This window comes from Pelmatolapia mariae, linkage group LG3_W (assembly GCF_036321145.2).
Source record: "Pelmatolapia mariae isolate MD_Pm_ZW linkage group LG3_W, Pm_UMD_F_2, whole genome shotgun sequence".
NCBI classification, from domain to species: domain Eukaryota; kingdom Metazoa; phylum Chordata; class Actinopteri; order Cichliformes; family Cichlidae; genus Pelmatolapia; species Pelmatolapia mariae.
This window is the reverse complement of record NC_086229.1, coordinates 50788618-50801415: the sequence shown is the minus strand read 5'-3', so window position 1 is coordinate 50801415 and position 12798 is coordinate 50788618. Positions and strand designations below refer to the sequence as shown.

Below are 12798 nucleotides of genomic sequence, written 5' to 3'. Positions count from 1 at the left end.
AAGGTGTACCAATTGATAATGTGAGTGAAAACAAATTTTTGGGAGTCATAATTGATAACAAAATTTCATGGAAACCCCACGTCAGACACATAAAAACCAAAATTTCCAGAAGCCTCGCAGTTTTGAATAAAGTGAAACCATACCTTGATAAAGATGCACTTCGTACTCTGTACTGTACTCTGGTTCTTCCATATTTTACATATTGTGTGGAAGTGTGGGGAAACACATATAAAAACACAACTAATCCATTAGTCACAGTACAGAAACGAGCACTGCGTATTATTCACAAGGCTGGTTATCTAGATCATACTCACAAACTCTTTCTTCAGGCAAAGTTACTTAAATTCCAGGATCTGGTTAATTACAATACATCCATAATCTTATACAAAGCCTTTAATAAACTTCTACCTGCAAATTTACAATCTATATTTGAAATTCGAGAAAGGGTTTATAATGTGAGAGGCTTTGGACAATTCAAATTACCCAGAACTCGAACAACCCGTAAAGGTTTTTGTGTGTCTGTATGTGGTGTGAAAATCTGGAACACTCTGAGTTTACAACTGAAACAATGTAAAAATATTCATAGATTTAAATTTCTCTACAAACAGTTGATCTGGTCACAGTATACTCAATGATGGTTTTAGTGTGCTCTGTAATGTCTGTTCTCTTACCATTGCTGGTATGGATTCATTAAAAAAAAAAAAAAAAAAAGTTTGTGTGTATGTATATATATGTACATGTGTGTGTAGATATATATGTATGTATGTATATGTATGTGTGTTTGTTACTTGTTATTATTATTGCCTGTTACCTGTGGTAACGCAATTTATAATTAATATATTCTGTATCCAGTTATGAAGGTTCTATTTGTTTTGCTTGGGCGTAGCTGCGGGAAGTTTATTGTTTTTGTTGATAAGTGAATATAGGGGTGGGATTTAATAAGTTTTCTTCATCCCACTCCTTTTCAGGTACATTTTGTTGTTTGTTTTTTGTTTTTGTGCACTTTATGTTCAACTTTATTGTTGTGCCTGAAATGAACAAATTAATAAAAAAAAAAAAAAAAATGTCCATCTGACACTCACCAGCTCTGGTATCAACCTGCTGGAAGAAGAGCAAACAGCCTCACTACAGATCAAAGAGTCTTCGTTAATACACTTCTACCAGAGTGCTGCGGACAAGGCCTTACAGAGTCCAAATGGACACCTGGATTTGTTCCTTCGCTTCCTCCTGGGTCTCTCACTGCAGACCAATCAGACTCTCTTACAAGGCCTGCTGACACAGATAGGAAACAGCTCAGAGACAGTTCTGTTAGGCTGGCTGTGTCATGGTCCTGGGTCGTGCGACCCAGTGTTTTGAGTTTTAGTCTATTTTGATGTTTGTTTGTTTCGGTTCATTAAGTTAGTCTAGCCCATTTGTCCTTACATTACCCTTGTATTAAGTCTCCCTTGCCCTTCATGTGTTTATGTCTGTGTGTCTTATGTTGCCAAGTCATGTTGTCGTTTCTGCCATCTTCCCCTGTATTCAGTCTCCCTGGTTTCTGTGTCTACGTTTCATGTCTATATAGTTATGTTAAGTTCATGTCATGTCTTAACTCCATGTTTCCTGTTTTACTTCGGAAGTCTGTATTCTATGTCAGTGTATTCTGTGTCGCTTCTCCTGTCCTGTCATTAGGTTCATGTGTGTCAGCTGTGTTCCCATGTGTGGCCACTTCCCCTGATTATCCCTCATGTGTATTTAGTCTCTGTGTTTCTTGCAGTCTGTGTCGCGTCGTCTGTGTTCCCACCCTCCATGTTGTATCAGTCAGCCTTCGTATGCATAGTTCTGGTTACCTGTATCTTCATAGTTTATCCTAGTATTACTTTCCCAGTTTAGTTATAGTTTAGTTTTGTCACTGCGCTTCTGCCTTGTTTTCACCAGCCACAATAAAGGCTCGCTTTTGTTTAAAGTTCACTCCGTATCCTCACTTGTGTTCGCACCTGGGTCCATCACGCACACCACCGCACGGTCTGTCACCTCAGATCGTGACAGGCTGGGTCATCGACTCAGTGTTTTGTGGTTTTGATTCTTTGATTTTGTTTATTTCATTATGTTCTAGTTTTCTTTGTTTAATGTGTTATTGCATTATTCTAAGTTTAGATTCTCCGCGTGGTTTATGTGCCTTTGTTTATTTCTCTGTGCTAGTAGTTATGTTTACCTTCCTCTGTGCCTAGCCGTGTCTTGTGTTTTGTGAATCTTGTCTCTGTTTCATTCCTCCAGTCCCTAGGGTTAAGCTTAAGTGTCTTGAGTTCAGTCTGTGTTTCCTGTATTATTTTGATAATCTCTATCCTGTGTGCAATATGTTGGGTTTTGCTTCCCTTCTCTCATCAGGCCTGATTTGTCCCAGCTGTGATTCCATATTGTCTCCCATTCCCCATTTGCTCCCTCTGTGTATTTAAGCCCTGTGTTTTCCTTGGTCTGTGTTGCTCCCTCATCCAATGCTGTGCGGTCTGTCTGCCTGCTTAGTTTGTTTCTATTTTCAGTTTAGTTTTTGTATTCTCATTTCAGCCAGCTTTTTGTTTTTGCCATCCAGCATTAAAGCTGTGTTTGAGTTCACCTTTTAACCTCTGTGAGTCTGCACTTTTGGGTCCACCATTCCTGCCTGCACACAGCACATGACACAATAAGGAAAAACTGCACTACAAAAAGATCTGTAGTTCTGTGGTTGCCTCCATAACAGACAAGAAAGTCCTGGCTTCAAATCCACTGGGAACTTTCTGTGTGGAATTTGTATGTTCTCATCATGTCCATCTGTGTTGTGTCCAGGTACTCCTGCTTCCTCCGAGTCCAACGGCATATTAGGTTAACTGGTGATTGTCATCTGTCTCTCTGTGAAAGATTTAACTCATTACAGTTGGTTAGATGGGACAGATCAGCTCTAGCCCAACTGTCAAAATATTGATCAGTTATTGCTACATCATATAATCATTAGTCAACTGATGATTTTGAATTTATACATAACATCAGTCCTGGTTTTCAAGTTTCTGCATTGGATGAGTTTGAAAACTATTAAGCAAACAAACTAAAAATCAGTGTAAAGTCTTTTTCTGCATTTTCCAGTCATCTATGAAAATTTTAAATTGAAGACTAAGACGATTACAACAATTTTAAAAGAACAGCAGCCTTATGAGTGTTTTTTTTTTTTCTAGTTTTCTCTATTTGTGCCTCTCCTCTGTCGACTCTCTATGTGTCTGTATGTTCTGTGCTGGTTATATAATGCACCCCACTCCACAAATATGCCTCCTAAATTGAGTTCAAATGTTATTTTTGTATTTGAACAATAATGTGAGAATGTCAAACTGACTTATGGAAATAAACACATGAATAAAAAAGCTTGACAACTAATTAACCCTTTAAGACCTACCATACAACCAAGTCTGCCAGAGCTTATATTATATTTTTGCATGCTGTAGTGCCATTTTTGGGAGCATTTCAAGTTGCTATACATGAATACAACCATTATAGCCGACATTTTAATAATATGTATGGATTAAGTGCATAGTAATTACATAAATTGCAAAAAAGTGCAATAAACTACAAAAAAATTGAAAATCGTTTTTGTTTTTTTAACATATATTTCTAGTTAGAGAAATTTAAGAGGCTTATCCCTCAAAACTGTAAATACAAAAAAGTTGCACAAAATAGTTTCCCACCACAGGAAATTTATTTTGAGAGTCTTCATAGTTTTATTTTTGAGATACACCAATTTTTATATACTGCAGGAAAAAACGAAAATAAAAATTATAGTGCAAATTTGCAAAAAAGCAGCATATGCATCAAAATAAACTATTTCCAGCAGTGCAATATGAGTCCAAAGCATCCCAGAAACGATACAGAAAGTCATGGGCTCATGAGGCCCTGATGGTAAAAAAAAAACTACATTTCCGCAAAAATGACGTCACTTCCGGTTTCGGGCAGGTCATGGCGATCATGTGAAAGTTTGCGCTGACCTCTATTCCAACATAGGAAGTGGTATGAACAGCTGATCGGATCAGCGAAGCGTGTTTCTGGAATATTATGTTTTTGTTTCTGCAAGCGCTTTTTATGCAGTTTTTGCAAAGTTATATGTGGAAGGAAACTGTGACTTAGGACAAGCTGATGGCATGAGATGTAAGTACAACTCCTCCGGTTTCGTATGCTAAAAAAATTATTGCGCTAGCTTACGTGGTTGCAGAGCTACCGGGATGTGAAAATAGTTACGCAAAACAGAGCGTGCCTGCTCCGACTGGTTTTAAAGGGTTAACTGTTACATATACTTTATTGAATATAAATACAAACATGCATATACAGAGTAAGTGATACAGAATTTACATGCTTAATTGTATTTGTTTCAGTATTGTTTCTATACTTAAGCATTTACTATTGAACACACAAGCCGTAACTTTTATCTTGCTATTCAATTTGATTAAATTCAATTAAATTGTATTCATATAGTACCAAATCACAACAGCAATCGTCTAATGACACTTTATATTATACCATAAATAACCTGCAACAATACAGACAAAACCCAAACAATCAGACATCCCCCTATGACCAAACACTAACATGCAAAAAAAACAAAAAAAAACAACCACTGTTGTTGCTTTTTTATTAGCTTTTTAAGACTGCTTCTAATCCACACAAGTATTATATCACTCTATTACAAATGTATACTGTAATATACAGGAAATGTTTTATGTGTATCCTATTTGTGTATCCTATGTGTATCTAATCAAAAGCAGGAAATAGGGCACAGCAGGGGAAGACTGTAAAGTAATCAGAGGAATGCAAAGAGAAAGAGTAATAAAAGTTACTATTAGGGTACCATTAGAATTAGGATTATATTGAGGGAAAAAATGTTATTGATCATTTTGAGAATAAAGTCAAAATGTAAAGGTTTCAGCTGTTTTATTACAAACTGCCACGGTTGCTGTACCCTCTGACTTAATGAAATCTGACCTCAGAATCTGTTTTAGCAACAAGGAATGAAATGAGTTCTCTTTTAACCACTGAGGGGTGATCAGGATAAGGACGTTTAAGAGTTGTACAGATTTGTATAAAATTAAATGGCTGGTAAAGGTCAGATGAAAGATTTTTAACTATTACACACTCATGCAACAGAGGATGAATGTTGTATCACAAGATGACTGATCCATTTGTTTCATTAACTCACCTCATAAACAAGGCATTTTGTACAGAGTATTGCAGCGGTGCCAGTCTTTGTTAAAACAACAGTAATCTCCTGATTTTAACTAATCACGAATAACAACGAAATTTTAACTTTATTCTCAAAATGATCAATGATATAGGCCGTTTATGTTGAAGCAGCAACAGTTTTCAACTATTCAATTCAATTTCAAATTTTCTCTCAAAATGAACAATGATGATCAATTTTTTTCTTAATTAATTAATACTTTAACATATGTGCTCTTTAATTTCTTTGCATGTTGTTCTTGCAACACACAAATTTACCCTTTCTGTATAGAAACAGCAGAGGCAACAAGAGGTTGCTGGGAAGACTAAACCAGGGACCTGATGACATTGAAATACATCCATTAAGTCCTCCAGTAATATACACTACAGACCAGTTCAGATCAAAAGAAAATTTCAACACCAGCATTCCCAGTATGGTCACAATGGTGTAAAATGCCCTCTTCTTTGATTGGTCAACCCTGTCCCTGTTCCTGCTCTCTTCTCTTGGGCCTGAATGAATTAAAACACAGAGAACAGAAAGGCTGCAGAAGGAGGAGACGGTTAAAGACAATGTCACGACACATATATTCACAATGGGGAGGATGACATCTTTAATAATTATGAAACCTGTTATTGCAAAGCAAAGCAGCCAAACACAGCCTATGCTGATATTTCTGATTCTGACCCATCTTTCCTTCCTTAAGCTCAGATAAGTGATGGGATGAACAGCAGCCATGTAGTGCTCCACACAAGTCAGCATGTGAAAGAAAATCAGTCCAAACCAGCAGACAGAGTAAAGAAAGAACGCCCAGGATAACATGTTTAAATTATTCATGATGCTACCGCAAAAGCTGAAGATACACGATAAGACAGCAAACAGGTCCATGATGGCAATGTTGTAGGTGAAGCAGTCAGATTGACTCAGTACTTCCATGAAGGTGGAGCCTTTTTTCCTCCATTCTTGGAGACCATGTTGGAGGATGAGGATGCAGATGGGGAGGACGAGGATGATGGCAGTGATGCTAAATCCACGATAGATGTAGGAGCTTGGTTCAGAGATGAGACAGTACAGATGCAAAGAGGACTGAGAGGAAAGTGATAAGTTTGCTAACATCTGAAAAAAAAAATATATATATATATATGTATTTTAAATTGAACTCTTCTACTCCTACTTTGACTCAGTTAAAAAAAAAGAAATCCAAAATGAGACATTTATTTATCAACTTTTAATTTCATTGAATTTAATATAGAGGTAGATTTTTTTTTTCATTCATAAAATGTTTTAAGAAAGTACAGCATCATTGCTTAGCCTGAAGTGTGACAATGACAAACTGGGAAAAACAATTCAGCAATGGAAATTATTTTGACATACACATGCATAACATAGACACACACCTAAATCTTCACCCATGTCATGCATTTCTTTATTGACTACCACACACTACACAAAATGCAAGATGCACCTCATTTGGCTTGATCCACCTGCTGTAGTTTATTTTGTCCGTTCATTAGGACAAAAAGTGTTTAGTATTTAAATCATGTGCAGAGCTTGGCATATCCAAATGAACCAGAGGCATTAAAGGCATCATCTGTCACTGTCTCAGCTCTTTTGTGATCTTAGTTTTGCATGAGATATTTCCTCAGTAGCAGGAAATATGCAAAGCTGCATGTGTTTAAAGGACATTAAAATATCCCTCAAGAATTCTTTTCAAGTTTTTTATTTTCTTTCACAATATGGTGAACTTAAACCTAAAGAACTTAAACACATATAAACTTTGTGGTACCCTTCTTTGTTTCTTGTTGTGTTTATTTCATGCATAAGCATGACATATTACTACATGAAAGATGAGAAGGCATTTAAACTGTCCATCCGCAGTGTTCATGGTGCACAGTTAGTACACAGTTAGTCAGAAAACTGCAGAATTTTTAAAAACCATACAGTACTATTACAAATAAATATTATTTTGGTAATTTCACTTAATTTTATAAAAATCAAACAAACACCAACCTTTGATTTTGTTCTCTTCTCTTCTCTGTTGACTCCTGTTCATGTGATTATTTGCTCAAAACATATTAGAGCTGCACTCCACCCCAATCTGTCTCTCCAAGTATAATTCAAATAAAGTTTATTTGCATTCAAATAAAACCATGTGACAATGATGAATTAACAAATGAAATAGTTGCACGATTAATGAATTGATCAGAACCTTATGTTTACCTGTAATCCCAGATTGTCTTGATGCATGCTCAATCACTCAGGTAAGTGAATCTCAAAAGGCTGATTCTGTTCATCTGGAGCGTTTTCTCGTCATCCACTCATTGTCTCATCGTGGATTTGTGTCATCCACTTGTCGTCACTCATCCAAATGACTAATGGAATGTTTCGCACACTGAAAATGCAATGTCATGATGAACAGAATCAAACTTTTGGGAGTGGAGCGAGTAATGTTGTACATTCATTTGATTCAATAATGTATCAGCACATGCAGTAAGGTCGGGTATCGTCACTGATTTCTAGAATCGATTCCAATTCACAAGTTCCCGATTTGATTTGATTCACTTTTGCCTCAGACGGTCAGAAATATTGTAATTCTGGTCATTTATCAGTACCGACACTTGCGAGACTTCAGAGCTGTAAACATCACAGCAGATGCCTTTGTGTCAAAGTAACTGAGGATAAAACACAGAAAAACATGAAGGAGATTTTTCTAGCCTGAATTTTTATAGCAGTTAACCTTAAAAATATTCTGCAGTAGAAATAAAATGGAAGAAAATCATGAATCAACATATGAACTTTACCTGATGCTGCTGAAGTGAAGCAAAGCAAAGATAGAGGTTGAATTAGAGAGACAGTTAAATGTTTTGCAATTTGGCATCATCATGGCTTTGTTGCAGGTCATTTTTAAAAAACCAAACAAAAACCAAACAACAACAACAGTGGCTAACAGCGCTGTACACAACAGTAGAGTGGTGTGTGATAAGGAAGCGCATAATGCAAAAAACAGATTTGAAATGGGAAACAGTACACTGAGATAGAGAGAAAGCGCTGTGCAGAAAGTGTGATTTTATTGTAGTGGAAGTAAAACAGCCAAAGTAAGAGGGAATTCATCACAATGTTCATCATACATTGTAGTTTGAATCTTCTTTTGCTGCTGGCTCAGTAAATTATGGCCGGAATGATGAAACCTGCAGCTTCAGAATCTGTGAGATGTCGACTGTCTGAAGCACAGAGATAAAGGGTAACCAAACGTGAAACACAAGGGGGTACAGAAACAGAAACTCCAAGCTTCTCTAACAATACTCAAGAAGTATAAATCAAACACAAAACACTGGGTCACCTGAGATTCTGGCGTTTATGGCAAAATACATTTATATTTGAAAATCGATTCAGGAATTAATGAATCGATTTGGCTTTATTCAACTTAAAACATGTACCTCGCCCTGCATTCCAAGGGCTGCAACCTGCAGCACAGCTCTCTGAGCATCAACTGGTGTATTAACAAAAAAAAGCCGTGGCAGCTCATTAACTAGACTTTACCTTACAATCAGAAGAATTTTCTTCCTACATACATCATTGTCATTTAATGTTGGATGTGATACAGTAAGAAGTATTTTTCATCAAAATACTTGAGCAATGATCACAGTGTCTCAGAAAAGGTTTTACTTGCAAGCAGTTGTGCTCTCTACATTGCAGTGTAGAGAGCAGTGGACAGAGTAGGACTAAAGCACACAATGTCTTCCACTTATTTACATTGGGGTTGAAGTCTGAGTTTTACGAGTACTTAAATGTATGGAACTTTCCACTGCACATGCAGACATGCTGAGAACGGTGGTCTTATTTTTATTTAAACAGCTCTCCTGCTTTCACTTCCTTCAAACAGCCATTTATTCTGTTTCACAAGTCCTTTTTCAAGATTGATACTATTGATATTTGGATAAATCCGCCCTGCCCTCTTGGTGTAAGGCTGAAGTCATTTAATGTGGCAAAACAAAACAAAGATAAGATAAGCTGGTGAAGTTGCAGAACAGTTATAGATCGATCAGTTATAATAAATGGTTTAAATAAGCTGCTAATGCTAGAGGCTCTGATCAGGCGTCCCTGTGGATCTTCTGCATTGAGCATAAGTTATTTCTTGTATAGTACATGTAGCATAACTTCATCTTACACTTTAATGTTCATCTGCATTCATCTGGGAGTTGTCAGAAAACACAAGGCAATCTCTGATGACTTCTCAGAGCAGCAGTGTTCTGTGCATCTCAGATCAGCTGATGCCATCTTGAGGTCACAGTTGGTCTGAAATCTGTGTAATTGTTCCTGTTTTCCTGTCACGCTGAAAGGGAGAAGTATTTCTTGGGTTCTTCACACATGTTCATTTTGTTCTGATGGTCCTGTGATCATCCATGGAGACAAACGTCAGATAAATTTGTTTAGCCTTGTTAGTTTTTCTCAGTACAGCGGCTTGATTTTTCAGAAAAAGGATCTTTTCATCATAAATTGTTTTTTGATTGTCAATGTTTGTTTTTATTATTATTTTTTAAATCATTCATTCCAAAGATAAAACAAAGAAAAGACAGAGTTAATCATGTGATTATGGCAATCCAGTATTCAGAAATATTAATTACAGAGAAACAATAATCAAAGTTTATATTGGACACAGTTTACATATCATAATGCATCATTCTAGAAACATTATTTCTTCTCCAGTGTAATTTTATTTAATACATTTCTACATATCCTATCTCTTCTTATACTTTTGTTTCATCATCAAGGTTAGAAATGTAATTTTGTATTCACATTGCCCATACACAAAACCTGCCAATAAAATAAACAGTGTGCTGCTGGTTGGTCAGATAGCTTTCTAACTTCTGACATCATCACAGATTAAAAACTTGAGAGTTTGGGGGTCATTCAATAAGAAACAGTGAAATGATCTTCCAGGTGAAAAAGTGGACAGCAGAAACAAAGAAAGAGTGAGAATAATCTGAGTAATAAAGATCTTTGGAACAATAAGGCAGCAGGAGGACAGCTGCAGTTTAACTGGCTTTTAACAACATTAGAAATATAATTATAATGAATTAATTTACACTGACAATGACACCTTCTACAGCAGAACCTTCAATTTACCAGCCACAGTGTTAATGAATGGAAACATCCTGTCAGTGAAAGTGTGTGTGAAAGTGTGTATGTGTGTGTTAGTATCAGGATCAGAGAACGTCAGCTTTCCTCTGTTACAGTTCAGATTCACTCTGATCCTCTGAAACTTCTTCTGTACTGAGAGAGCAGTGTTTGAAGCTGATGGTGACCACGCGTAATATTTTCCTTCATAGAACCTTAATCTCCATAATCCAGACAATCTCTCTCCCTTCCTCAGCACAGACTCTGCAAACACACCCAGGTTCCACCATGTACTGTATCCAACCTCAACATCCCAGCTGTGAGTCCCAGAGTCAAAGCCTTCAGAGCCCAGGACAGAGTAGAACCGATCAAACCTCTCTGGATTATCAGGAAGCTGTTGTTCATCTCCTCGTCTCACACTGGTCAGATCTTCAGAGAGGATGAGTTCTGGATGAGCAGTGTTTGGGTCCAGAATGATAGGAGTGTAGGAGACCATGTCCTTCATGTTGTTCCAGATGTTGAAGGTCAGGTTGCCCAGGTGTTTGGCCTGGTCTATCAGAGCTCCTGAGGGCAGCTGTGGATCATCCAGCAGGGGGCAGCACTGGACTCTTTCCGCTGCAGCCTTGTAGTTGTTCAGGAATGAGACATCTTCAGCTCTCAGCTCCTCCTCTGTGGCTCTGACTGTGTCTGAAAGAGCAGCTATGTGTCTGCTCAGAGCCTCCATGTTCTCCTTCATCATCCCACTCTTCTGCTCCTCTTCCTCCCTCACTGCAGCCAGCCTGTCCTCCTCTTCCTCTGCTAGAAACTGGCAAAACTTCTTAAACTGCTCCTTAATTCGAGTCTCTGTGTGTCGGGCCTGGACCTTAATGTGTTCTGCTGTTTGATCAAACTTCACTTGAACTTCTTCACAAACCTTCAACTTCTTATTTAAGGACTCCAGAGTTTCCTGAAGTTCCTTCTTGTGTTGTTGTGCAGCTTCATCGATGGGTCTGAATCTGTGGTTGGTGTGTTTTTCTGAGTCTCTGCAGATGAGACACACTGGCTGCTGATGATCCAGACAGAAGAGTTTGAGTTTCTCAGAGTGCAGACTGCAGAGAGCCTCTGAAGCTGTCTGATCTCCGTCTTCTAAGAACGACTCACACAGGTTCTTTAAAGCCAGGTTTACAAATGGTTCATTCCCTGAAGATCTTCTCTGACAAACTGGACACTCATGTGTTGTTCTCTTTCTCCACCATCTCTTCAGACAGTCTTTACAGAAGCTGTGGCTACATGACAGAATAACCGGATCTCTGAAGACCTCCTGACACACCGGACAGCAGAGATCGTCCTCTGATCTGGAAGCCATTGAGTCTGTGAGTGAAGCTGAAAACAGCAGACAGGAGTTTTTCTCAAACTCACATTCAGTGTGTGGAGCGTCAGCAGCTTTAAGCAGCAGTGTGGGAGTTTTCCAGTTTTCTCTCCTGTAGCTCAGATGAAACTTCTAGTTTGATCTGAACTCGGTCTGATAGTTTCTGCGTCGTCTCTTTACTACGTATGAATAACATCCTTTTGCCTAGTTTTTCTCAGGTAAGTCATGTGAAGGGCGGAGCTTGGCTGTTGCTTCACTCATAAATAAGAGTGTTTCTCATTCCTGAGTTCAGATATTTCACCTGCACATGTCCCAACATGAATCTTAGAAAAGAAAGTCTCATTCAGTGGTGCTGCAGAAACTTCACATTCAAAAGGGACGTTTTTCTGGTTGTTTAGCAGACTCATCAGCAGATCATAATGCAGGAAAACAAATACGGATTATTTCATGTGTTTAGTCCTGAGAACACTAGTCATTGGCTCATATATTATATTTCAAAAATCCTCTGAAATCTCCTCATTTTTCTGCCTCCCTTTCAGCTTTTAGGAGACCTGATGAACCTCAGTTCATTTCAGCTTATTTAGTGAGAAATATTTAATTATGATGCTGCAAATCTTTTTAACACTGATGTTTGAAATTTAAGTTAAGCTATATGTTTTTTTTCCTATGGAAAATTTCAAACTTCCTTTGAATATCTCACATGAAAAGCTTTCGAATAGTGTTGCAATTTGGAAGACTGCTGCAGGAAAAGGAATATCTTCCAAACTGACATCCTGTAGAAACCAGTTAAACTGTTTGGGTGCCAGTAATAAAGGAATCATCTTTTAAAATTGGGTTGCTGCACAACCAGTAAAAAACATGAAATGGTTGTAAACTGCTGTAAGAACACTTTTTTTCCTACTAACAGTGTTGGGAAGGTTACTTTTAAAATGTATTCCACTACAGAATACTGAATAAATGCACCAAAATGTATTCTGTAACGTATTCCGTTACGTTACTCATTTATATTTATCTTTACTCACAACAAAAATAAACAACACTACAGAAACCAGGCATAATTTGTGCTTTGGATTCCTGAAATAAACATTTCACACATAGGTGTTAGGAATTTCAGGTATATGTA

At 37.5% G+C, this 12798-nt stretch overlaps 1 protein-coding gene across 1 annotated transcript; it reads right to left on the bottom strand.

Moving 5' to 3' along the window:
- Positions 1 to 10313: 10313 nt before the first annotated feature.
- On the bottom strand, positions 10314 to 11672 carry LOC134623490 (nuclear factor 7, ovary-like). Its single transcript, XM_063468606.1, has one exon. It carries the CDS (start codon positions 11670 to 11672, stop codon positions 10314 to 10316), a length of 1359 nt encoding a protein of 452 aa, XP_063324676.1.
- Positions 11673 to 12798: the final 1126 nt, after the last annotated feature.

What these genes read in the sequence shown, in the direction of transcription:
- LOC134623490 (XM_063468606.1), bottom strand. Translation starts at nt 11,672, where the DNA reads ATGGCTTCCAGATCAGAGGACGATCTCTGCTGTCCGGTGTGTCAGGAG.